Genomic DNA, 26,557 nt, shown 5'->3' with positions numbered 1-26,557 from the left:
GCAACTAACTTAATACCAATATTCATCAATATTCGGTCCGTCTGCTGCCGCCATATTAACTTCTCTCTCTTAGTGTTATAACAAAAATTTTCCCGATTGCAGAAAGTGAAAAAGCAAAGTTACAAAAAAAGAGACGAAAGAATCAAGTAGTTGACGAAAAAAATTCTTCATAGAATTGGTTACAATTTCTGGTGTGATATTTTTTTTTCAACAACACAACGACGACGACACAGCTACTGATCGTCATCCACATTAAAAGAGAAGAAAAAAAAGAGGTGCACGAGAGAAGAAGAAGCAAAAAAAAGAAGAATAGAGAGAATTGAAATCAAGTAAAGCAAAATCAAAATATAAATCATACGTATTTAAAAGTACAAAAATAAAGTAAAAGTTTAGAGTATAACAAACACAGAAAAAAGTCATCAACAGAAGCGAAAAAAAAAACGAAGAAGAAAAATTATGATAATAAAATAAGAAGAGTGAAACGACATTACGATTTCTCGATGTAATTAAACAAGTTGAAATTGTGTGTGCTTTCAAGTTCTGTTCGTTCGTTTGTTCGTTTTTAATCATTCGATTTCGATTCCATCGAATTTTTGTGTTGGACGAGAGCAAAAAAAAAAAAATGTCCGCAAAATACAGGAAGAAATCGAAGCGAGAAAAAAAATCAAGCAGTTTATTTTAGATATAGAATAAACCATTTTCATTTCTATTCGCGAAACCATTGATTTGTTACTCCGAATCTGACGACGATACACACACTCTTTTTTTTCTTTTCCTAAATATTTGATTCGTTTGTTCCGTTTGTTCGTTCGTTCATTTCGGACAATGTGTGATACTATCGGTAGTTTTTCCTTTCCTTTGCTATACAGTGAAATTGTACTCTTTCGTTCACATTGTTGTACCTGCCTTTGAATCTATCTATATATATATATGAATACATATAGATATACATATATTGCTTGTTTTAACCAAATATACGCTCCAAACGAAATTCCATCGCGGTACATGTATCCACAATATACTGTTGGATACGTAAAACTTAGCAAGCAATTTTTTTTCGGGTTTTCTTCTATCTTCATCGAAGCACAACAAATCATTTGCATCACAAAGTCAATGGGAGTTATTTCATTTAATATATATATATATATATATATATATAGATATAGATATATACAGAGATCGGGTAGCAATGTGAAGAATAGCTGCATAGCACATACTACATATAGTATACATATATATGTATGAAATAAAATAATGAACACAACAGAGGAAGAAGAAAAAAAAGAGAAAGAAATTATCTAAGTACTGCTTATTTTTTTTTTCGACGACAAAATGAATTACGACGTCGATGACGATTTACGTGAAGTAAAGGGAAATTGTGTGTGGTGCGTGTTAGTGTCAATTTATCAAAATGAGAAAGAAGTAAAAAGCAGAAGAAGAAAAAAAAATATAAAGAAATTGTAAGAAACAAATAAGCAAATTACACATAGAGACCAAAAACGAAAAAGTATACACAATCGTATGTATGAATTGAATTATATATATGCGTGTAACCACCGGAAAAAGAAGAAGAAGAAAAAGCAAAATTTTCTCGTAAAAATCGAATAAGAAATTTAAACTCTAAGATTAAGGAATCATCGACTCTCAGAGAGGCAACGAATCGAAAATCCATGATAGAGAGAGTGAGAGAGAGTGAGAGAGAGAGAGAGAGAGAGAGAGAGAGAGAAAGAAAGAAAGAAAGAGAGGCGAAAAAAATAGAGAGAACCGTTTCTTTTCCCTCTCATTTCGTTCCGAAATTCGGTGGACCAAGTGATGGAAGCGAGCTGAATGGCACCTAATATGCCATGACATAAACTTGCGAAAGGCGTTACTCGTATTTTGATATAGTTCCATATTTTCATCACATCTGTGCATAAATAAAATCGTGTATGACAGACATATCGTTGTCAGTGTGATTGTACGACGACCGCAACGACAATGACGAAAAATAAAATACGAAATTTTCTCTCTTTCGTTGTCATTTTGGTGTGAAAAGGTTTTGGAATTTTTAGGTGTCATTCGGTTTGACTCGGCTTAGCTCGTAGTTTACACTTATCTGAAGGATTTCTCACATGCACCTTCCTTCATTGAAGATGCATCCGTTTATTCAAAAGAGAAAAAATCGAGAAAAAAACACACCGAGAACAAAAAGCTTGGCATTTTGAAATCCGGTGCACAGTTATCAAATGAAAGCGACCAAATTTATTGTTGATTTTTTTGTTTTTGCTTCGTTCATTTCATTCGGATTGAAAGTAAAAGTCAGTATTGATTGGTGTGTTGAATTTCGGTGCCATAGCTATTGTTTCCGTAAAGTCGAATGTGTGCTGTTGTCGTTTGAGCATTTGCTTGTTGTTGTTTTTTTTTTATTCGGTTCGTTGTTGCTTTATATCTATATATTTCGGGACAAAATTAGACTGCAACTAAGCTCTTTCCATTAATCGATACATACACTTGGCTACAGAATTGAACCGAATCGAGAATGAAACGAAAAAACGAGCAAGAAAAAATTAGCCAAAAAGATTCACGGCCAATGTGCCGACACCAAAGCGGATATTCATCAAAACGGTGTGTGAACATTTGTTGATTGTACGCGAGCAATGATAGAGAGAGAAAGAGAGAGAGAGAGCGAGTGTAGTGCTTGATTAAGCTCTTTTTTCGGTGATTTCGACCTGACAAAGTATTGACAAAGCAATCAAGGGAATCTTGCGATTTGTTCACTCGTTCGTTGTTCATTTAGCTAGCTAGTTAGCTCGCTCGCTCGGCTCGCTCAAATTCTTCCAGTGTGTATCGCAACTTATTGACAAGAATTGCAAAAGCGCATTGGAAAAATGCGCACCATCGCTATTGTGCTGTGTTTTTTTTTCCTCTTCGCGCTAGGTGTTGCAATTCTTAACACGAAAAAAAAATCTATATGTATATGATACATGTATAACAATAATATTGCCTTTTTGCCCGTTCAGGCGATTTCATCTCGCAAATCATCATGAACAGAGAACTCCACGCTTTTGTGGGTCTTTCGCTCTCCGTGCTGCTATCTTTCTAATTCCTTAACTAAATTGATCAGCAGAACAGCAATAACAGAATCTATATGTATATCATACTCACATACAAATACACGAACACATTCACATGCTTACACGCGCGCACAGTATCATCATCATGATGAGAAGCAGCAGCAGCAGCAGGAATTATAGCGAGCAAATCGCTGTACGTAACATAGATATCTGTGTGCGATGAGCATATCTAGCTGAAATACTGCTGCTGCTGCTGCTGCTGCTGCTGCTACTAGTCTGAGTGTGTCGAACGACGACGGTTCGACCATGTGCAGATGTATGTGCGTGTGCTTGATTGTGAATTTTCTTCACTTCGTCGACGAAATTTTTATTTTGAGAATTATCTGATGTTATCTGAAAATGGAGTAAATTTCTTCACGGGGCCATTCGCCTAGTGAGAGTGAGAGATTGACTCTATATTATTATATATATACACTATATTTTTTGCGCTCATTCTTGTCATCTAATACAATCGGTCTCTCTTTCTCTCGCTCACTCGCTCACTTGCCCGCTCGTTCGCTCACATTCAAACCTCTCTTTGTCGCTCTCACTTGCTATCCCGCTTTCTCGGCACGATAAGCAAATTTAGATTCACTCTAAAAATGTTCCATTTAGAACAATGCGTTGATTGGAACTGACCGAAAAAAAATCAATTAAAGGCGAAAAAAAGCGCTGCTACTCTTGGACGAAACATAAATAATTCTTTAAAAAGACCAACAATAGCGTACGCTAGCAACAGCAAACTACCCATAAATCTGAACCGAAGAAAATCTATTTTATCGTCGTTGTCGTCGTTTCTCCTGTATGTTTTAATATTTGCGTGACATTTTTGTCGTTTGTATCGCTTGAGTTTTTTTTTCTGTGCTACTGCTGCCGCTGCCGTTGCCGTTGCCTGTTAATTGAGATTGTTCCTTCGATTTTGGAGAGCTTCACACTCTTACTTCCACTCAATGCTCGCTCGCAGTAAGATTCTGACAAAAGAAAGTGGAAGACAGCGAGAACGGAACCGAATTCGGTTTCAATTCATTTTATTACACTAGCCAACACATTGTGCTCTTTTTTGTGATCCATCAAAATCCTTTGATTAGTTTTACCGTTCTGACGACTTACGGCGAAGACTTTGTTGCATTCGCCTGGACGAAACGCGAGCGTATACGGTCTGAACTAGCCGTTCACATTTATATAATTAGGTGAAATGCAAAAATATCGAAATAAATTGTTGCGCCATTTCAGGCCCCCAGGGAGTTGCTACTACTGAATTAAATTGTTTGATAGAATGAGATGATTCTGTCCTCAAAGTGAATCAATCGTGGCAAGGCCCAGAGCAAAAAAGAAATCGGTTCAGCCTCTGCTAATGCTATATGCGCGCATGTAGCTCATTAAATCTGGCCGAGTTTGGCCGTTACTGCTGCTGCTACTGCTGCTGCTGTCGTTGTCGATTTGTTTATTTCTCGTTTTTTTTTTTCGTTGCTTTTTTTTAATGTTAGAACCAAAAGCTCTCCAAGACAAACCAAGACTCTAATCTAATCGCATTAAAATCGCTTCAACATCGTCTTACCCAACTTTGTTGTTGATTGTAATCGTTTATTTCATTATTGTTCGTTGTATAGACCCAATTTATGCAGTTTATAGTTTAATTCAAAATTCTAGTTCCAGTTTAGCCAGATTCATAGCGATGAACTAGCTACAAATAATGCAGTTGAAATTTTTGCAGCGTAGATTTGTTCTCACACACTTTTTACCCACCGAAAAGAACATTCTTCGACCGCCTCCCATCCCTCTCGTTCGATCACACCAACATTCATTTGAGCCACGATAAATAATTTATTGACATGTGAAGATGATTGAAATAGAAGTGATTGAATTATAAACACTTTGCGCGCAGCGCATAAATAGTCTTGCACATGCAAATTTCGGCTCGATAATTCCTCGCCACTTGAGGTGAATAATGGCAAGCTAATTAATTTCACCCTTTTGCAAAGTATTAATTGTGTATGAGTGTTTATGTACCGGTGTATGTGCGTGTAGAATCAATGTCGAAATAACAACGAATCTTCTCTATATTATCTCGCTTGACTCGCTTTTCTGTTTGCGTTCAACCAATGAATATTGTGAAATGATCGACTGTGAGTCGAACAGTTCGATGAAACTGAGAAAAAAAAATCAAACACACACACACACACACACACACACACATATACATACAGAGGGAACGTATTGCTATTGAATTTCAATTTAGATAATGAGATAGACATATGCATGAACAGCTGCATGTATGACATTTGCAGAGCTGTTGCTTGAGCTGCTGCTACTGCTGTTGTTGTTTCTCCATCGATGCGATTCATTCACTCGAAACGTCACACACAAAACGATTCATTGATGTAAATGGAGTGGGGGAGAGAGAGAGAGAGAGAGAGAGCAAATGTGAGCACGAGTATATGAAAGTGATTGAAGGAGAGAATGAACGAGTGCAAAAGAATGGTTTTCGTATTTATTCAGAGAGTGATTCAGAGTGCAATGAAAACGATGCCCTTAATTCATCCTAAGCCCATAATTCGTTGTGTGCGAGAAAGAGAGCGAGAGATAAGAACGGGATTGAGAGGTGAATTAGGTGTGAATATGCGTTCGATGCCAATATTCAAGAAGGCTTTCCATCCAAAATATTCACATATTGATTTTTACTCATCTCGTTTGCTCTCACGCCACCTTAGACTTTCTTAATATTCCATAAAACAAATACAAAATTGAATAAATAACCCAAAATGGAATAAAGGTATAATATGCAATTAATTGGGCAACCGGAGCATGAAATGGTTTTTTATTCTCAGAAATAGCCGATTCAACTGAAAGAGAAAAAAAGAGTTAATTTGTATGAAACTGGGTATTATTCATGATACGAGATAGCTTAAATGAATGTAAAAAGGGCAAACACAGCAGCAGCAGCAGCAGCAGCAGCATTCAAACTGATAATAATGGCTGTCATCATATTTTGGCGTACTAGTTAGTACTTGCTAGTGCCTGTTTGTACTTCCTTAACGCGTGCCACCAATCGCCTATCAGTCGCTCTCTTTTGCCCGCTCGATGCCTGTGTATGCGTTGGCAAACATGTAAATATTTTGACATATTCGTGTGTAGCTGATCGCACTACACACTGTTCGCACCTTTCGACACGCACACCCGACACTCAATGTAAAGTGCAGATGATTCGGAATCCCTCCAAAAGTTGACAAAAACAATGATTTCGCTTGCTTTGTGTCCTTTTTTTCTTTCTGCTCGCATTTCATCTGCAAAAAAAAATTCTAATTGTTTTGCCTCAATTAGAAGAAGAAAAAACCCAGCATTGAGCAGCTATATCAACACCAGCGCATCGTTCAATTGGATTTCTTTAAGCATTGTCTATGTGTGTTCGTGTGAAGAGAAAGGGAAAAAAATGCATGAAAATCGTGAAAAGTTTCAGTGCGTATGGTTCTGCGACACTTCAAATGGTCAAAGCAAACGAAAGAACGAGAAGAAATATATATATTTGTATGACGAGAAAAGAAATATGCGTAAAATGTTAATGAGCCAATCTTTTTTATTGTTCGTTGGTTCGCCTTTTCTCCAATTCACTCTCCTTCATGCCTTGGCAATACTTGCCTTTGCAGTATGTGGTCTGGTTTGTGATGGTGCGCGCCGTGTGATATAAGAAACGTGATTCCGATTTGTATGAGTGTTTGCTGCTGCTGCTGCTGGTGGTGGTTTGCGTGTGTGCTTAAAACACTAAACGCTTATAGGGTGTCCGGCAATCAGCCACACATATTACAGTCGATGTGCCACGGTGCTGATCTGCTGTTGCCTCACAATTTATCCACATAATCCATCCACCCGCAAAAACAGCAGTAGCAGCAAAACAACTCGCACCGATTTCACTTTGCTGAGGTGATGATAACACACATTTAACTCGGGACGGAGCTTTGTGGCGCGCCCGCGCATACACACACACACACCCTGTATGAGAACGAACGATTCGAGAATTCAATGGGATTTGTTGTCGTGGAACGTGCAGAATATATAACGGTGTATTGTGTCTATTGTAACAAAATATGTTGAAATTACCAATGCATATCGCCATACATTACGAACATTCCAAAATGGTACGAATAGGCATTTTTATCAATTTGACAGAAGTTTTTGTCACTCACAAACACACTTACTCTTACCATACATCAATAGACACACATGCTCACCGTTGCTCCAATATTTTATCGCTGGAGTATGCGTGTGTGTCTGTTGCATGGCTTTGTTAGGCTGTGTGTGTCCTTCCCTTTTTCTCTCATTTTTTTCCTAATAGCTCTCACTCTCTCTCTCTCTCTCTCTCTCTCTCTCTCTCTTTCTCCCTCCTTGTCTCTCTTACTACAGGAGTAACACATTTTAGTCTGAGCTCAACGAGTCTCAGTGAAAATCGGAGTGCGGTATATGAGAGTGTCTAAAAAAAGAGTCGCTGAGTCTCTGTGAAAAGCAAGTGACATTTTTCATACGTATATATATCCTCTTTTGCTCTCTCACTCAACACCAATCGAGGCTGAACCATTTCAATGCGCACCGTCGTTTCAATTCAGGTAGACATAGATTGATAGTAAATTGGTTTTTTTATCTGCGATGAAAATGGACTCTGTTGTTTCACGTTGGAGTAGAGAGCCTCAATCACAATGCTTCTTTTTCACACTCACACACACACCCACGCACACTCTCTTTCTCTCCTTCGCTTCGGTTCATGATAGGGAGGAATATAGAGACATTCCTTCAATGTGTATGCTTTAGCTGTTGATAAAGACAGGGAGAGAGCGCGAGCGCCCCAACAAAAGCCTCCCCGATTCAACAACCCAATTCACACGCTCAGAAATTGCAGCTGGTGTAAGCTTAGAATAACCGTGTGCGAGAACCACACATCGTTGAGAGAGATAAAGAGCGAAATACTTGCAAACACCGTTCGATCAATAATAAGTGAATCATATAGATACTGTTCGGCATGCCCGTAGATATATGTGGCCCTCTGCTGTTGTTTTTTTTCCCTCTGCTTCTTTCATTTAAGATCACTGCTTTTTCTCAACCAGAGTACATCGTACATCGTGTGGTTTTTCTAATTCTGCGCGCCATTGAACTCCTTCATTTGTGCAAAACACATAGTTATTTTGTGCAATGTGTGTGAACAATGAACGAAATTCACCAACAACCAAATTTGGTCATTGTTTATCATCAATTGGCCGATATTTTAATTAATCAATACGTAGCAATATTGTGCCGATTATGCATTGTATGCTTTTGCACATATATTCGTGCCGCTGCTGTCAAGGTAGCGTGTGCTTTTGCATAGTTGCAGTAGTTGAATACCCAATGTGCCAATGTACCAATGGACCGCACAGTTTAATGCAATAGTGTTGTATTTGTGAGCACAGGCAGGAAATTTTTTTGATACAGAAGCAGAATGAAAGGTACTCAAGATCTTTGATAGCAAAACGAACGCATAGCTTCTAATTAGCTTCATTCCGCCGCCAAAAAGAAGCAATAATAAAGGGAAAATGATAATATCGAATCGCACAAAATCGATTTGCTGTTGTGTGCACTCAGAATGGAAACAGGCGTGAGCGCCACACCGCTCGTGCGCTCATTTGAATATGATCAGATGCAGCAGCCAAGCCATTCAATAAAGAAAAATTCAAGAGCTTTCGATCGATATCACTTTGTCTAGCTAGATGATGGGAATAAAACAGGGTCAGCGTTTTAACGAAATCCCGTTCGAATCTAAAGCTCACAAGGTATCATTGCTTGCATTTATGGTCTACGGTTCAATGTTGTTGTTGAGTATATGTGTTTTTTACTTCTCGTTTTTGTTCCTCTTTTCACATTTGATTTTCCATTTTATTGCCTCACTTCAATCAAAACATCCATGTAAAAGAAGAGAGAGAGGGTGGCGTTAAATTCACATCGCGATGCTTACGAATAGGTTTTTGATTACAGAAAATAAACATTCGAACTTTTTTTTTCCTGGTTCCGTGTGTACGACTATACTGCGGACGAGGATGTGCCGTTTCGGGGCACACGAGACAAACAAACAATGGAGAGCCGAAAAGAAAAACGAGGAAAATATTTGTTTGAAATGCATTTTGCCATATACCAGCGGCTCTAGTTCCATGTACAAATACCCCAAATGCAGCTTCCTTGACCGCATCCACACAACAAATTGTTGCTATACTCGATCTAACGACGCTCTCGTGTTTATTTTCAATATCATTTAGCATTTGCAGCAAAACTCATGTGTTATCCATGCGATTCATCATTATAACACCCAACGCCTGCACATTTTTCCAGTTGAACATTCAAATTTTTTTCCATTCGGTGGACTCATTCCCTCTCTCTTTCTCTCTCTGTCTCTCACGCTGTGTGTGTGTGTCTCTCTTGCTCCGCATATACACACTGGTGATGGTGTTTCGCACCAACATACAGTAAGCCCAAGTGAGAACGAGGGAGAGCGGCCAAGAGGCGGAAAATTAACCATTTGGAATTCACAATTGATTATGTACTGGGCTTGACTTTCGGACCAAATGCGATTCACTGAATTGATGCGATTAGGTGGTGAAAAATGCAACTTTGTTGTGTAGGTTATCCATTCCTCTTCACCAGCGGCACTGCTGCTGCCATTTCGTCTGCTAAATATAAATTGGGAATAAATCACATTGAAATGTGTGTGTGTGTGTGTGTGTGTGTGTGTTTCTGTGTGAGAGAGAGTGTGTTTGTGTAAGAATGGGTTAAAATTTCAATTCGAAAATTTATTCGCCAGTTGAGATTCCGTTTGGCCGTGGATAAATTGTAATTAAAGCTTGGAGTATGGGTGCAGACACACAATTAGAGAGTAAGAGTTCGAGTAAAAGAATAGTCAGAAAAAAGAATGTACGCCCGCATTTCAATTTTGTGTGCATGAAATCGATACTTGGTCATCATTTGTTTGTTCGTTTGTGCATATTGAGAGCGCGGCGCGCACGATGTTTATCGATAATTCATATTTATTGGTCTCATTAGTTGAAATGTGTAGTGTGTTGCGATAACATTGTTTCAAAGTAACTGAGCCTGCACAAATGACAGCATCGAATAGCGCGCGCGCGCGCGCACGATTTTGATTGTCGAAAAGTCGACGATCTGTTTGAATTTCGATCATTTAAAATAGCGATTTTTTCTACTCCGAAAAACAAATGAGTATGTGTGGTTTTTTATTTATTTGCTCCACAGTCGAATGCGCTACATGACATAATGTCAAATGCTGGGCAATACATCGACGCCTTTCACGCGCACATCTCTCTCTCTTTCTATCACACAAAACATTCAAAGAACATCTCTCGGTTGACGTGCGATTGTTGTTGTTTTTTCCTTGAAACTTTGCACAACAATTCATGGGAAAAATATTTTTTGCTACAAGTTGAAAGAGCGAATGAGAGATGAAAAAAAGCGCGCCCGTTAAATTAAAAAAAAAAGAGCCAACGAAATATTAAAAAAAAGTGTGTATGGAGGAAAACATACACGGCAGAATCGAAGATGAAATATAGAATGAAGGAAAAAAAACACGACGCTGTACGATGGAAGCCAAGACACAAAAATGTTTGCGCATATTACTAGGCGAGCGAGAGAGAAGGCTGTTTGCATTGGTATATTAAAATTTAAATGAACCAAACCTATTGTTCATCAATTTTTTCCAATTATTCGTGAACACTTTGAATATTTCAAACTATTCACACATCACATATCATAAATGGGTGTTGGACGAACGAGACGCAAACGCTGCTTTACGCTTCCCGAAAAAAAAATCCAACCGAACGAACACACGATCATTCGAGTGTCGATATTCAGTCTTTTTCTCTTTCGCTCGCTTCAAAACACACTGAAAATGTTATTATTTCACGGAGCAAACAGACATATGTATAAGTGGCAAATTTTATTTTAGCATATTGGGCGACACTTTTTTTTCGGGTTATTGCCTCTCTTCTCGATCTCTCTCGTTCACTCTCAATACGAATCCATCTTCTATTCGTCATAATAATCGACTATTATATTTTTGTATTATTTTTTCTTGTTGTTGCTCTGCGTTGTCTTTCGATTTTTGATGTATTTTGAATGAGTATCGAGAGCGTTGATTGGAACAAAAGGCCACATTCATTTCGTCATACACGAAATAAAGAAGCAACCAAAATATAACAAAAAACACACATCGTAATGGATTGAAAATAACTATTAATGTTTATATGCTTCTAATTCATCTCAATCATTTCCTTGTTGATCGATAGCATCAAAACATTATTCGTACGCGACACACACGCACACACACACACACACACACACACACACACACACTGTGATTCGAGATGTTTCGCTCGCTTTCTCTCTCTCGATCTATGGCTTCTCTCACTTCCTTTTCTCATTGACGCGTGTGATGCATTTGATTGAGAAAAATTGAATGTCACCAATGGACATCGAAAGGGCATTATTTTGTTTCGGTCACATTCTCTGATATATGTCGTACGCAAATATATATTTTCGGAATAAATGGGCTTCGGAATCGTCGGCAAGAGAGAGAGAGAGAGAGAGAGAGAGAGCTTCGAAGGAAGATGTGTCGCTTCACTTCCTTTCATCAATTCATACATGAAAGACGAACCGAACATACGTCAAAAGCGTGTGTGGCTGTCTATTTTTGTGTGTGAAACACGACTGTTACGCACGCGGAATATGAATAACACGTATATATATATACACTACAATTTCACTTATAAAATGAAATTTCATGCGAAAGTAAGCCAGCTTACAAAAGTGAGCTAGACAAAAAAGCACAAAAATAATGACAACTGAGGATGATATGACATCCACTGAACGAACATGAGATGTATCTTTCCTGACGACAAAAATATTCAAATGATTAAACGCAACTTCACAATATTTTGACTATGAACCGTACACACCGACACCCATTCATTTGTTGTTGTTGTTATTCGTGTATTTGTTGCACTCTTTTTCTGTTCACCCGATTCCAAACGCTTTGTCAAAGCAATTTCTTATTTGACAGAGCAAAACAAAAAACCACAACGACAATTAAACAGCAGCAGTAGCGAGAAAAACATCAACAATAACTGTGACAGCATATTCGATGATGTAGTCAATTCATGACAGTAGTTGTTTGTGGGCACAGCAATTGCTGACCAACCTTCTCGCTCTCTCTCTTTCTTGTTTTGAAAATTGTCTCTCCATTCCAATAGACTCAATCATTGTTTTGGATGGAATAATAATAATCACTGGCATGACAATCAACCCGCTTGATCCGATTTTGATTGAAATTGATCCGGTTTTCCGACGAGAACAATCGATATTTCTGTACATTTCTCAAGCATACTACGAGCCCTTTTAAACTACATCTCTTTGAAAAGAAAAACCGTGGATTTTTTTTTTCTTTCTACTTGGGCTTTGCCCTTTTCACAGAAAAACAATACTCCAAAAGGTGTTGTGTCAACAGCATTTCGATAACGAGGATAAATTCACGGAACTTGACTCAATTCTTGCACAAACAGAGAGAGCGAGAGAGAGACACAACCACTTATTCAAGTGTTTGTTTGTATGTTAACACTAGTAAATAACAAGATAAAATGAGAGAAATGTATTCGAAATACACTTAAAACGAACGAACACACGACCGGCGTAGAAAAAGAACGAAAGAAAGAGAGAAAGAGAGAGAGAGAGAGAGAGAGAGAGAGAGAGAGAGACTCAAGCGAATGCATACACTCACCGAATGAATGAAAGAGAATGCGCTGAGGTGAAAATGTAAACCAATCTAATATCTCAACTATGTTTGTACACATATTACAGTTAGAGGCTAGAGGACATTTCGACACATTTTACGATTTTTTTTTCTACAGTGCATAGCATCATCATTCGTGCACACGTAAACGCAACTCAATTGAGTGAAAAACGCACAACACAAATCGATCTCTGTCGCGCGCGCAGTTTGCTTTCGACAATTTTTTTTTGCTCAACTTCAACATTTGTTTCGGTCTCATCTTTCGATAAATTTCCATTCACCGCAATTTTTTCACTATAGCTTCGCGCTGATTCTTCGCAAAAGAGTTTATTTTTATAGTTTTGTTCAAAAAAAAAAAATCTCTTCCCATAGAAAAAAAGTAAATTTTCATTCGGAAAAAATTTGTTGTAACGAATACATTTAGTATTATCATAGGTACAGTTGAATCATTGAATTCATGATAACGTGTAAATACGTGAAAAATGATTCACGATTAAGTGAAAAGGTCGCTTCGAATCGAACGGAAAGCAACAATTTTTTTTGCACTAATGTGAACCACGTATCGTATCCTGACACATTGTAAAATAAAGTAAATGAAAATAAGTGTCGTTTTCTGAAATGACTTGATTAAAACTGTAAAATTGACATTGACACCTACACCAAATGTTTCTGTTCGCCGTTGCTTCGATGACTTTCGCATTCAATGGAGCCGTTTTTTTTGTGTGTGTGTTATATTCTAAGCGAGTCAAACGTATTCATTTCTCATGAGTAATTTTTTTTTTTACATTTTAATTTCAAAAATTAATTGGAATTTTTTTCTCTCTTGTAGAACCCGTGGATAAGCAATTGTAATCAAAAGGAAGAAAGGAAAAAAAAAACGGGAGAAAAACGTAAAATAAAATTGACGAAATTTGAAAGCCGCATATGGGATTGGGTTGACAGCATCTATTCAAGCATCGAAATTATGAATTACTTGGGCATTTGAATCAGCTTAATCGCCTGTGTGTACCATACAGTTGTAACCGAAAAAAAAAACACATAATAACGGAGCAAAGAATACGGACAGAAGCGGTTGGAGAATCGGCGAATTGTTGCGTTTTCATTGAATAATTAACGCATACGCACATCTACTGTTTGTCGAAGACAGACACACACACATACACACACACACAAAGCATACACACATTCGCGAGCGCAACCAGAGAGTAATATTAGACAGCAGCAACGGCGAATAGAAAAAAAGAGAAGGCACATAGAACACACACGGAACAAACAGAGAACCATTACATAAGAAACAATGAGACAAGACTAAGCAAAGCGTGGTCATCGAAGATCAGTTAAGCAGCATATCAACAGAAAAGATCGATCGATCGACGACGACGAAGGCGGTAAGAGAAGCAAAACTGGAATCTCGTGTGTGTGAGATAGAGAAACAGCAACAAACGATCAACGAGATCAAGTTGAAACAAAGAAAAAACAGTGAGACAAAAAAAGGGAAAAAGTGATCGAGAGGGAAAGAAAAGCCCTTTTAATGAAACGCGTTTCGTTCACTAAACACAAAATCACTAAAGTGCTAACAAAAGCCCAAATGGAATTCAACAACAACAAGAAAATAAAACAAAACAATAACTAATGAATGTACAAATCGACTTAAGAAAACAACCAATTTCGACAATTTCGAACAGGGGAGCCAACAAATATCGACGTTGAACAACATACATACACAAAAGAAAACAAGAACAAGACGAAAAAGAAAGAAAAAAATAGAGTTAAAAACTAGCGAAAAACGATAGCTCAAATTACACAGCGTTTTACACTTGGCGTCATCATAAAACAGTAAAATAAGTCAAATAACTTTGGATCTTCCTGTTCAGTTTGTGTGTTTGCGGTTGGTGCGTATGCGAAATTTTCGTACGCACGTGCGTTTGTGTATTTACATATATCAATTGTTTCGGACAAAAAGATAGAGCCGATCGAACGATCGCCAACGTGAAAACTAACCACGCGCGGCGTATTTGAATCATAGTCTCTTAACATTTTTTCCCGCTGCTGGAGTGAACGTCATTTATTATCATTTGACTGGAAAGACGAAAGCGGAAAAAAACTCTCATTTATTCCTTCACAAGTGAATTGGCCTCGAACGATCACCGTCGCATTGGTTCGTTCGAAGCGCATCTGGCGTGTGAGTGTCACGACGACGACGACGACGACGACGACAACGACAACGACGGCGAGCTAGAGAGTGTGAGAGACAGAGAAGAGCGAACCGTGTGTGAGTGTGTGAGAGAGCGACGACGCAGACAAACGGCCAACACATCGATTCACACAAGGGTTTGGTTCGCAAAAAACCTACATTAGGCTGGCTCGTAACGGTGAAACAAGGGGGACCGAGTCTCCCGACACATCACCAGAAAACGCGGCCACCTGTTGGTGGACACCATTTGTTGCTATGGGTTGCTTTGGTTCAGCCGGATCAAAGCAAACCGAAACCAATAGTAGTACAGAAGATACAAAAAGTCAAAAACGTCGTAGCGATGCAATCACAAAACAATTACAGAAAGACAAACAAGTGTATCGAGCCACACATCGTCTATTGCTGCTCGGCGCCGGTGAATCGGGCAAATCGACCATCGTCAAGCAAATGCGAATATTGCACGTCAACGGTTTTTCGGACACAGAGCGAAAGCAAAAAATAGAAGATATTAAAAAGAATATTCGTGATGCCATTTTGGTAAGGGGGAGGAATGATTCATTTCCGGTTTTATGATATTTGTAGCTAGGATTTAAAACTATAACGCAATTTGCTTTTCTTTTTATCCGGCAGACAATTACCGGTGCTATGAGCACACTCAATCCACCTATAGTTCTTGAAAAACCAGAAAATCAAGTGAGAGTCGATTACATTCAGGATTATGCGTCAGGTAAACACATAATTTGCAATTCAATTCAATTCAATGCTATCATTTCCCCAGCCATTCTCATTCCCATTATGTGTCAAAGAGATCTAATCGCATTGTTTCGCTTTTGTTTCCATGTCAACAACAATAACAACAACAGGGCCTGACTTCAACTATCCACCAGAATTTTATGAGCACACAGAAGAACTGTGGAAAGATCGTGGCGTTCAACAAACGTTCGAACGATCAAACGAGTATCAATTAATTGACTGTGCAAAATAGTAAGTTACAGACAGATGATTTCTGTCTATCTATCGATCTGTCCATCCCTCGCTCTATCTCGCTCTCACTCGAGAATCAATACTTACGACATTGTTTATCTTCACCTTTGTCAACAGCTTCTTAGATCGTGTCAGTGTCGTGAAAAAGCCAAATTACACTCCTTCCGAGCAAGACATCTTACGATGTCGTGTTTTAACATCAGGAATATTCGAAACTAGATTTCAAGTGGATAAAGTTAATTTTCAGTAAGTATCAATGGATGGGCCAACATATAAATACATTCAGATTTTGGTTCATATGAAATTTACAAAACGACTGACGTTCCTTCCTTGCAGTATGTTTGACGTCGGCGGCCAGCGTGATGAACGTCGCAAGTGGATTCAGTGTTTCAACGATGTCACAGCAATTATATTCGTAACTGCCTGCTCTAGCTATAACATGGTTCTTCGTGAAGATCCAACACAAAATCGACTCCGAGAGTCACTTGATTTATTTAAAAGCATTTGGAATAATAGGTAATTGTATTAGTTCAATAATCAACGATTCAGAAAATCCTTTTTCTGCACAATCTGTGCGTCGGGTTTGCGACCGGAAGAATTAACAAAATTCTTATCAATTAGCGTCAAATGTTTAAATCCTTGAAGAAAAAATCAGTGTTTTTAATCCAAATTAATTCATTTGCAGATGGTTACGTACAATATCGGTCATTCTTTTCCTGAACAAACAGGATTTATTAGCCGAAAAAATAAAAGCAGCTAAAAGCAAATTATCAGATTATTTTGCTGAATTTAATAGATATCAAACACCTGGTAAGTCACATGCATTGTTGAAATATTTTCATCCTTGTGAAGCGGATCGAATTTTAATTTGAATAATTGAAATTTGAAGTACACAAATAAGATTACTTTATTTAGTATTTAAAGTTTTTAAAATTCAATTAACATTTCCCATAAAAAATGTTATTAAATGAATAGATAGCCTAAATAAAATTAAATAAGAATTTCCATTTTTTGAGAATGAAAATGATTAAAATTGCTATAAAAAGGTGATGATGACAGCGAAAAACCGCATAAAACTAACCAAAAAAACTTTCTTATTTTAGGTGATGCTCTAATTGAGCCAGGCGAAGATCCAGAAGTAATACGCGCAAAATATTTCATTCGAGATGAATTTCTGGTAAGTTGTTAATTTTACGTTGATTTTAATTAGGTAATGTGAATATTTTATTGACATCGTCCCCGGAATTAATGTTGAAATTTTTTTTCATAATTTTTTTCGTTTTGAAATGTATTTAATACCAATCATTATTATCTAATTATGCAACTCAATGTTCAAAATTACACGATTTATAGTTGATATTGTTTCAAAACTAAAAAACAATTTTTGCCATTGCAGCGTATATCGACAGCCAGTGGAGATGGCAAGCATTACTGTTATCCACACTTTACATGTGCCGTTGATACGGAAAATATAAAAAGGGTGTTCAATGATTGTCGAGATATTATTCAAAGAATGCATCTTCGTCAATATGAACTTTTATAGGTAATTAAATGGCATTGACTCACGAAGAAACAAACAAACGGTCACCAAATAATTTTTGTCTTGATTTTTAATCATTTCATTTCTTTTCGCCTCCGTTTCAGATAGAAGTACATCAAGTTCATTTTAAAGATATCGTCATTAAACTAAACTTAACTAACAAAAATAAAATCGTAATTAATTTATAAATAAATGAATAAAAAAAAGAAGAAAATATATAAATAAAAATATAATTATCATTGAATGTTATTGAGTGAAAAATTGCTATTGAGCATTTGCTCTAGGACGTTCTATGAGCGAGTTGCCAAAATGAATTCGCACTATAGAGCCACACACACGCACACACACGCACACACACACACACACACGTTGAAAACGAAGCAAGAAACAATTTAGAAGAGTCGCAATTGACCATTTTCAAAATTGATGATCGTGTGATCGAAGCAAAAGAAGCGAAGCGATGCGAAAATCCCGATGTCATATTGATTGGCTTGGGATTCCGTTGTGTGCTTGGCATATTAGAGACATTCGTCCAATTTGGCTCGTGGATAGTTTCGATAGCAATCGCTCAACGACAAATTTTCATTGTAAAGTAATATTTAATTGTAATTATTACTGAAAATAGAAATAAATACACAAAAAAGATATATTTAAAGAAATGTAAGAGAAAAAAAATTATTAAAAAAAAAAAAACAAATGCAGGGTGTATCAAAACAAAAGAGAAATAACATATACAACCACTTCAAAAAAAAAAAGAGTTGCAAATCAATAAAACAAACAACCAACAAAATATAACACAAGAGAAAGAAAGCAAGCAAAAAATGGAGTTAGAAAAAATCTAATAAAAAGCAAATGTGTCAATCAAAGGAATCAAACCAATTAAGAGATTTTCATCGACAAATGCTGTAGTAAAAGAAAAAAAAAACCAACAAAACCAACCAAAAAGAATACAAACACTGAAATGCATGCAATAAAAAAGCAAAAAAGCAACCGAAAATCAGTTTCTTCATCAGTTTTCATTTTATCGATCCCGGCCACTTACATACACATACATACACATTGAAATAACACAAACGGATCGATCAAGTGTAAAACAAGCCGCCGATAATCAGTCTTCATCTTCATTTCTTGGCCTTCCATGCGCACAGTCAGTGTTGTACAAAGATAAAATTTAGATAGATAAGATGAAGATAGATAAGATAAGATGATATCTTTATCTTTACTGATTTAGGTCACTCAGATTGGTCATCTATCTTGATATCTTATCTGAATACTTCTTTCGTTATCTATCTCGAATTTTTTAGATAATTTAGAAGATAATTCGATTTTCTCATAGAAAAATATCAAAGATAACTAAAAAATAATTGGAAAAAAATATCTTATCTTTTATTGGATAGATAAGATAATATCTCATCTTCATCTAAATTATTTTTATGATTTTTCACAAATATCTTATCTTTATCCAAATAAATTTCAAGTCCTTTTGTACAACACTGCGCACAGTGCACAACAACAGTTGCATTCAAATCATTTTTTTTTTTTTAAAAGAAACAAACACAAACCGTGAATTTAATGAGAATGTGGAAATAAAACCAACTTATTTTATTCAGTTTAGTTCTTTTTTTAAATTATTATTATTATTTCTTAACATGTTGTTTGAAAAGTGCCCGATTGATTGATAAACAGATAGAGAAAATAAAAAACGAAAAACGAAGAAGACGAAGAAATTCCATTTGTGTTACCTCCAAGATTCTGTTTCATTCGAAAATATACTCGAAATCCGAGTGAACCAATAAGAATGTAGCAAAATCTTGCACCAATTTTTAGTTTTTCCGTTGTGTTATAGAGAAGATAAACAGAGAAGGAGAGAGAGAGAGAGAGAGAGAGAGAGAGAGAGAGAGAGAGAGCGTGCATTATTAAACACATGTGCAACTAATAACAGCAATTACGACAGAGTTATACAAAAAAAAGAAGAGTTATTATTTTTAAAATAAAACCAAACTAAAAAAAAATGAACGAATAAAAAGAAAATCCGAGAAAAGTCGTGTTTGTGGAATTGAAACAGGAAGGAGAAAGAAACCAGCATAAAAATCACTTAAAATTAACAAAACAAATAATGAACACCTCACCGGTATTCATTCAGTGACCGATACATTTAATATATTTAAGTCGAAAACTGGCAAAAAATTGATACTATATATATATGTTAGGGAAAAAAAAATTACATAGTAATTCACAAATAAGCGAAACATGGGCCCGTTTATCGCATATTTTGAGCTTTTTATTTTTTTATTTTTTAACGAGAACATTTTTTGTTTGTTTAAATTCTCAACCAATTCGAAATGTGAATACAGAGGCAATTGTTCCTTGGACACGACGACCTCTATTTGTTCGTTGTTCGAAATAAGCACGTTTCATGGCTTCAAACCAAAATCCGACCAAACACATCTCATGTAATAATTTATTTTTATGGTCAAAAAAAAAATAAAAACAAAACAAAAACTAAAATCAAGTGAAGAAGAAAAAAAAGTTCTTTAAATTGTGCGATGATGTGGCCGGAGTTGTTCGTTTTGTTTGTGAAATAAAACAAGAGAAACTCCAAAATAAACCACACGACAAACAAAAAACAACCACAACAACAAAAAAAAAACAACCAGATAAAAGCCCAAAATACAGCCCGTTGAAATCAACGGGAGATACGCAATATATAATTACCAATAAACCCGCCGCTTATTATTCAAGACATTTAAAGTCCTAATTTTAATACAAGTGAATCGAAGTTGCTAAGTTTTCTTTGAATCGGCGAAGGCTGATCCAGTAATTGGCTGAGCAAATTTTGGTTTATTTTTATGTTTTGTTTATATTTCGTTGTTGTTGCTGCTGTAGAGAATGTTCCAATTAAATTTGAAACTAAAACAGCGCTCCATATGCCTTGAATGTGTTGCTTTTTGTTTTAAACACAAACCGGCACAGAGACAGTGACATTAAAAGGGAGATACATTCTAGTCCATTGTAAGAACCATTCGAGAAAGAAAAAAAAAAACGAAATTTGTTGCAAAAAGATGAAACTGAGAATTACCATTGGCATTTCGAAGAGGAAGAAGAAAAAAAACACACACACATCAATGTGATACACGCGATTTGGAGGTGTTGCTCGAAAGCTTTCTTCGTTCAATGCATAATGTACACCTCTTAGCGGCCAACCAAATTGAATTGTTTATTTTCTTTTTCGTTTCATTCTTTTGAATTTTTTCATTGTATTTTAGATCACACAACGCTTTACCACATTCTTCTTATTCTTATTCGGCTATCGATATTTCCATGGCGCACAACATACAAATTTTTATTATGCACAATCGCATTTTTTTTTTTTTGTATCATGATAAACAAAATTCATGCAGAGATTCTGTTGATATAGCCACACACAGCTCAATGAGAGAGCCAGCCGAGAAATTGTTGGTGCACATTACATAAGAATTTCATTTCAATCACCTATCGCCACGATCCATGATGCAATTTTCTGCCTTTTTTGTTTCACATAATTTCATTCAAAAAAAAAAAAATAAACCATAGAGGAACCATGCGCACACAAATTGAACAACACACAAATCACATTTCAACTCATTGACATTTAGGGATGGACCACACAACAGTTAAGCTAAAAATCGCTTTCATTTTCAATTGTTTTGCAATGGAGAATTGAATTTATTCAAATCGGTTCTATTTATAAAACAGAAAAATTTTGAGTTTTGCCATCAGGAGCAACCAGTAGAATGTGACACCTTTACCGTGTGGAATGACAGCTTTTTTATCAATGAAATTGATTAGGAGATTTTTGCTAATTTTCAATATCGACAAAGTCATCTGAATGTTTAATCAGCCTGTCATTTTGTTTGAAAACAACAACAAAACCATGAAATTAAACTCAAGTAGAGAATAGAATGAATAAGAATGCACTGTGGGCGATCCAATTTAGAATTCAATTTTTAGAATTTTTATAAAATTTCTGTTGAAATGTTGATCTTTTTTGTTTTTTTTTTTTTTTTTTCATTTCGATGAAGTGAGAGTCGATCAGTCATAATGATGCACTGATGTGATGGTGCGCGTATATATTGTTATCAGATTGCTGTGAAAAAACATAAAAATCGTGTCAATAGTTGAATCATTCAATAAAAAGAGAAAAAAAAAATCCGCATAATATATTTCTCATTAAAACATCAATTTCCATTCCATGTGGCCATTCCATTTGAGCCAATCTGTTTTGCTTGAACAACTGCAATGAAATCTCTCAATGTTTGGTGGTTTGCATGAAACGAGCTAAACCAATGTGCAGCTCAGAGTCTATGAGAATTCATAATATGAATATTCTAAATATGAAATATGCATTCTCCCCCATTTTCTCTGTTCAAAATTGCACGCAAACACATCAAACGAACACTCAAACTCACACAAACACATTGAACGAACCGAGAGTAATTGAGGAACCTTCAACAAAAGTGAAGAATCAAATGAATTGTGAACAAAAATATACATAAAACGCTGCTGAGCGCTCAAATGTATCACACTTCACAGCCATTTAAACGGAAATTAGACGATCTATTAACGCTGATTATTATTGAATGCGAGACAGAGACGATGCGAACGAGAGAAATACACACAAACACCCAAAACACCCATTCAGCTAAATGGCAATTGAAATCGGACTGAACATTTTTACAGCCACAAAACACACTAGCTCTTGTTTCTTTTTCGGGCTTTTTTTCGGTGATTTTTTAATCTATTTTTTTTTCTCCATATGCTGTATACGTGTTACAATAGTATGACCAAATAAAAACAAAACTAGCAAATGTGAAAGAAGATGAATATTTTCAGTGCGATGCCTTTTCTCTCTCGTCTAGTTACAGTTTGGTTGGTTGTCTTGCAATTTGTATGAAGTAAATTTACGTTGAATTTCATTGTTTTTTTTTTCATTGTGCTGTCCATGGTGTGTACAATTGATGAACATTTCGATTAGGTAATAATTTTAACTGCTTTTGCGCACTTGAAAATCACATACAAATCCCCATTCTTCCCTGCAAATGTGCAACTCTTATAGCTGAATTTTAGCTCGAAATGGTGCATCATTTCTTAGAAGCATCATTCAATCACAATTGTGATTTTCTCCAGAAAAAGCCCCAAATTTAAACGAAACCACTCAATGAGTAAGAGAAACTCTGTTTTTAGTGAGTCACAATTCAACCGTATGTACGAAGTAATCGAACTCCATAATGAGGATCTACAAAAAAGACAAACACCACAGTAATTAGCAACAGCGGCAAAGAAATCACAAACCAGTTAAAGTTGAATACACATTGTACGTAAAGCATAAAATGAATGAGAAGAATTTATATACAAAGAAACTGAAACTAGTGAATCCGATGATTATTAATCATCGCTAAAAAAAAACCCACAACAAATGAGTCCTTGTTATTATTACTATTATTATTATTATTTTTTATTTGTATTATTATTATTGTTACGCCATGCGCAGCTTTCTACCGAAACAATTTCAATCAATGGCTGCTCTTTTGACTGCACTGACCCGGCAAATCGACAACCATTTGGGGCTCATTCCCTTTTCATGTGCATCATTCTTTCTATCCCGCTGAATATACTTCGGAAGCTGGTTCGACAGAACAAAAAAAAAGAAAAAAAAACTTTGATGCAACAATTTGAAATGAAATCTCTGCAAACTGATTCATTCGAACAGAGAAGGTCTTTTTGTCTATGTGCCTTTAGAAGCAATCAATTCTTTTACTTTCAACATCAAAACTGTGGAAAATTGATAGACTCGATACTGTTGAAAAGAGAACAAAATCGATACTAAAACAAGAATTGGCAATACCCATTCGTCGAATGGGATTGGCTTTGGGAAAAGTTAAATATTTGGTTGGCTTTTTTTTGAATCATTTTATTTTTTTCATGTTACGATGAGACAGAGTTTGTAGAAAATCCACATTTCCTTCCAGAGAAGAATAGTTCTTTGTGAAATTTTAATTAAAAAAAAAAAAAAACGTTCGAATTGAAAATGGAATTCAATACCGAACATCCACAACATTGCAAATGCAAACGCAAATAAACGATTCCCCTTGCATATCGCGTTGCCGGAACTGCAAGCGACAGAAGCATCGGTCGAGTTGAACCAAAAATTAACTCTGGATGTGACCTTCGAACACAATACAGCAACATGAAACGCCCGACTTTGTCATTATACAAATCGTTCAAAAACGGAAAACGTTTTTCGTTGTAAAAGCTCGGGATTTGTAGTCATTTTTCATGGTGTTCAAAGGAGAAAAAAAAAGTCATCGGTGTTCGACATTGATTGGTTGTAAGCTGTATCACTGATGTTGGACGAAGCGCAAAAGAAAGTATTCGACAAACGATTTTCGTTTGTTTTGTGATACGATTTGAGTGGGTCAAATCTCCGACAAACACACACACACACATACACAACTTAAAAATTAAAAACGCAATCGCATAGCTACTTCACGGATGAATACCAATTGTCATCATGTGAGGCAAAATTGGCCATTTTTTTCTTTTTTAAATATTTTGAATTTTACATTTATTTTGTTTCTACCCTTTGAATAAACACCCAGTTTTGTAGAAAGCTTTTTTGCACAGTAGCTTCCGAAATCAGTTTATAAGATGAGTAAATGATTGAAAGATATAAACAAATTGAACAGATACATACACACACATACACCAATTACAAAAAGAATCTTCGATTTAAAATAATTTAATAGATAACAACAACAAAAACAACAACAAACGAAGATAAAAGCAAACAATTGCAAAGAGAAGAATTTAAATTGAAAACAAGAAAAAAAAAAATAAACACATACAAATAAATCTTCAAGTAATAAGATAATTACCAAGAAGAGAGAAAAACAGAAGCTATTTATTGTAAATACATAGTAAATATATTGTATTTTATTTTATTTTATTTTAATTTTGCGTTGTTTTATTTTCAATATCATCCTGTATTTCTGTATAATCACTGCTTTCATTCTCCCAACCCACCCCTTTGGAACTGTCTCTTCACTCATGCTACTATCATATATCTTTCTCTTGCGCTGTCTCTATCCTCCTATTTCTTTTTCTCTTTCTGTTTCTCTTCCTCCCTCAATCTCACTCGGTCTCTGTCCCTCTTCCTCTTTCACTGTCATTAAAGAAAGCTCTTCATCTGCCTTTGTCGACGCTGCCATCAAAGTACGCGTTCATTGTATTTTTTCCCACATTAAGCAAAAGTCAACAGCAATACAGCAACCGAAACATATAGCAACAAATTTGAAAAATTCCCTGTCGTTTGTTCTTTCACTGTTCTTTTTCAGTTGTCATTTGGCAAATGCCCTTTAAAAGAACAACAATAACAACAGCAGCAACAAATCGCTTTTTTTCTTCCTCCCCTCTCTCTCTCTCTCTCTCTCTCTCTCTCTCTCTTTCCGTTGTTCACGTTCCTCTAGTCGGATTGAAAATAAAATCGATTGTTTGCCAGCTATAAACATGTAGTTGAAAATCATGTTGATACACGCACAAAAGCATCCACTCGAAATCATTTTCTAACAATGTGACTCTTTTTTTTTCCTCTCCCATTCAAACATTGATAATAATTTACTATAATTTACAACGTATGCACAAAATCCTTGCAAATGTAATTTGTCCTCTCTGTTTTTCTTCTGTCGTTCGGCGAAGAGAGATGAATTGAATCCAAAACTTTGATTTCACAAAGAACATAACACATGAACAAGCAAAAAAATGGGCAGAAAAACCAATCGAATCAAAAGCAATTTTTATTATGCATAATGACCAATAATTAATTTTTATTCGATGTTCTCCAGCAAAATGGAATTTTATAGCGAAACAAGAAAAAAAAAGAAACTAATTTGAAGAAGTAAATGGCTTTTGTCGCACACGAAGTGAAATTGTTTTGGAAATTCGAATTATAGCCGCATCCATAGCACTGGGACATTTAGTGAAGCTACGGCACGAAGAAGGAAATCAGAACTTTTCTTTTCGAAAAGTTCGAGTAAAAAAACAACTGTTTTCGTTCATTCTTCAGTTCCGTTGCTCATGCTGTCGACATACAAATTCACCATAATACCCCGAAAGAGACACACACGCACACACACACACTCAAACGAACACATACAAAAGCGATTATATTTGATGCCTAGGCAATAGCGCCTGAGGTATAGGGGACAAAAAGCCACACGATCCAGATTCGTTGAACCAGAGAAATACATGAAATTTATATTCATTCACTCATGTTGAAAGAAAAAAAAGAGGAGAAGAAATATGAAACACTCGGACATTCGGTGCGATCTCCTTATTTCCATAAGTTTTCATACTTTGCTCTTAATTTCATAACTTAAAAACAAAGATATTTAAACAAGAAGAAGAAGATTGAAGAAAAATAAAACCAAACAACAACAACAACAACAACAACATACATTTAATGTAAAATTTAGAAATTAGAAATAGTTTTTCATGTGTAAAAAAAAACCCAAAACAAGACAAAGAAATAAGATGTATGAAAATCGAGTAAACCAAAGATATTCTGAATGAAAAAAAAGCCATTTCAAACAGAAGAACATTCAAAACATTTAAGAGAATCTACCGCACACAATCATGTGGCCAGAGAATTGTTTGCATTCTGCTCACATTTAGCAGATTCTTTTTGCCTCTCTTTCTCACACACAAAAACATTTACACAACACATGCAACAACCAACACAACAAAACAGAATGTATAATCAACTTTCGCAACAACAACAAAACCTAAAACCAAAGCTTAAGGGAAAAACTGGAAAAAGAAGAAAAAGAAGAAGAAGCATCAACAACAAAAATTACATCTAAATTGCAAAGCAAAATCAAATCAAATAAGAATAAAGATTG

The 26,557-nt window shown here is 35.9% G+C and overlaps 1 protein-coding gene across 4 annotated transcripts; it reads left to right on the top strand.

Annotated features, from left to right (window-relative positions):
* On the top strand, positions 1-26,532 carry LOC129576166 (guanine nucleotide-binding protein G(s) subunit alpha). 4 transcript variants are annotated; one of them, XM_055460821.1, is made up of 10 exons: positions 1-329; positions 13,733-15,634; positions 15,728-15,824; positions 15,961-16,081; positions 16,199-16,327; positions 16,418-16,597; positions 16,767-16,891; positions 17,185-17,258; positions 17,478-17,624; positions 17,726-26,532. In XM_055460821.1, exons 2-9 carry the CDS (start codon positions 15,353-15,355, stop codon positions 17,622-17,624), a joined length of 1,155 nt encoding a protein of 384 aa, XP_055316796.1. In that variant the 5' UTR covers positions 1-329; positions 13,733-15,352; the 3' UTR covers positions 17,726-26,532. The 4 variants fall into 4 exon arrangements, with proteins under 4 accessions (XP_055316796.1, XP_055316799.1, XP_055316797.1 ...); XM_055460824.1 differs by lacking the exon at positions 1-329 and adding an exon at positions 1,446-1,460; XM_055460822.1 differs by lacking the exon at positions 1-329 and adding an exon at positions 12,855-13,671.
* The last annotated feature ends 25 nt before the right edge of the window (positions 26,533-26,557 follow it).

The sequence above is a fragment of the Sitodiplosis mosellana genome, unplaced genomic scaffold, assembly GCF_009176505.1.
Source record: "Sitodiplosis mosellana isolate CC-2019 unplaced genomic scaffold, AAFC_SMos_1.0 Smas_scaffold_6181, whole genome shotgun sequence".
Taxonomy (NCBI): domain Eukaryota; kingdom Metazoa; phylum Arthropoda; class Insecta; order Diptera; family Cecidomyiidae; genus Sitodiplosis; species Sitodiplosis mosellana.
Note: the sequence above shows the minus strand (reverse complement) of the source record. Positions and strands in the feature narration are given on the sequence as shown.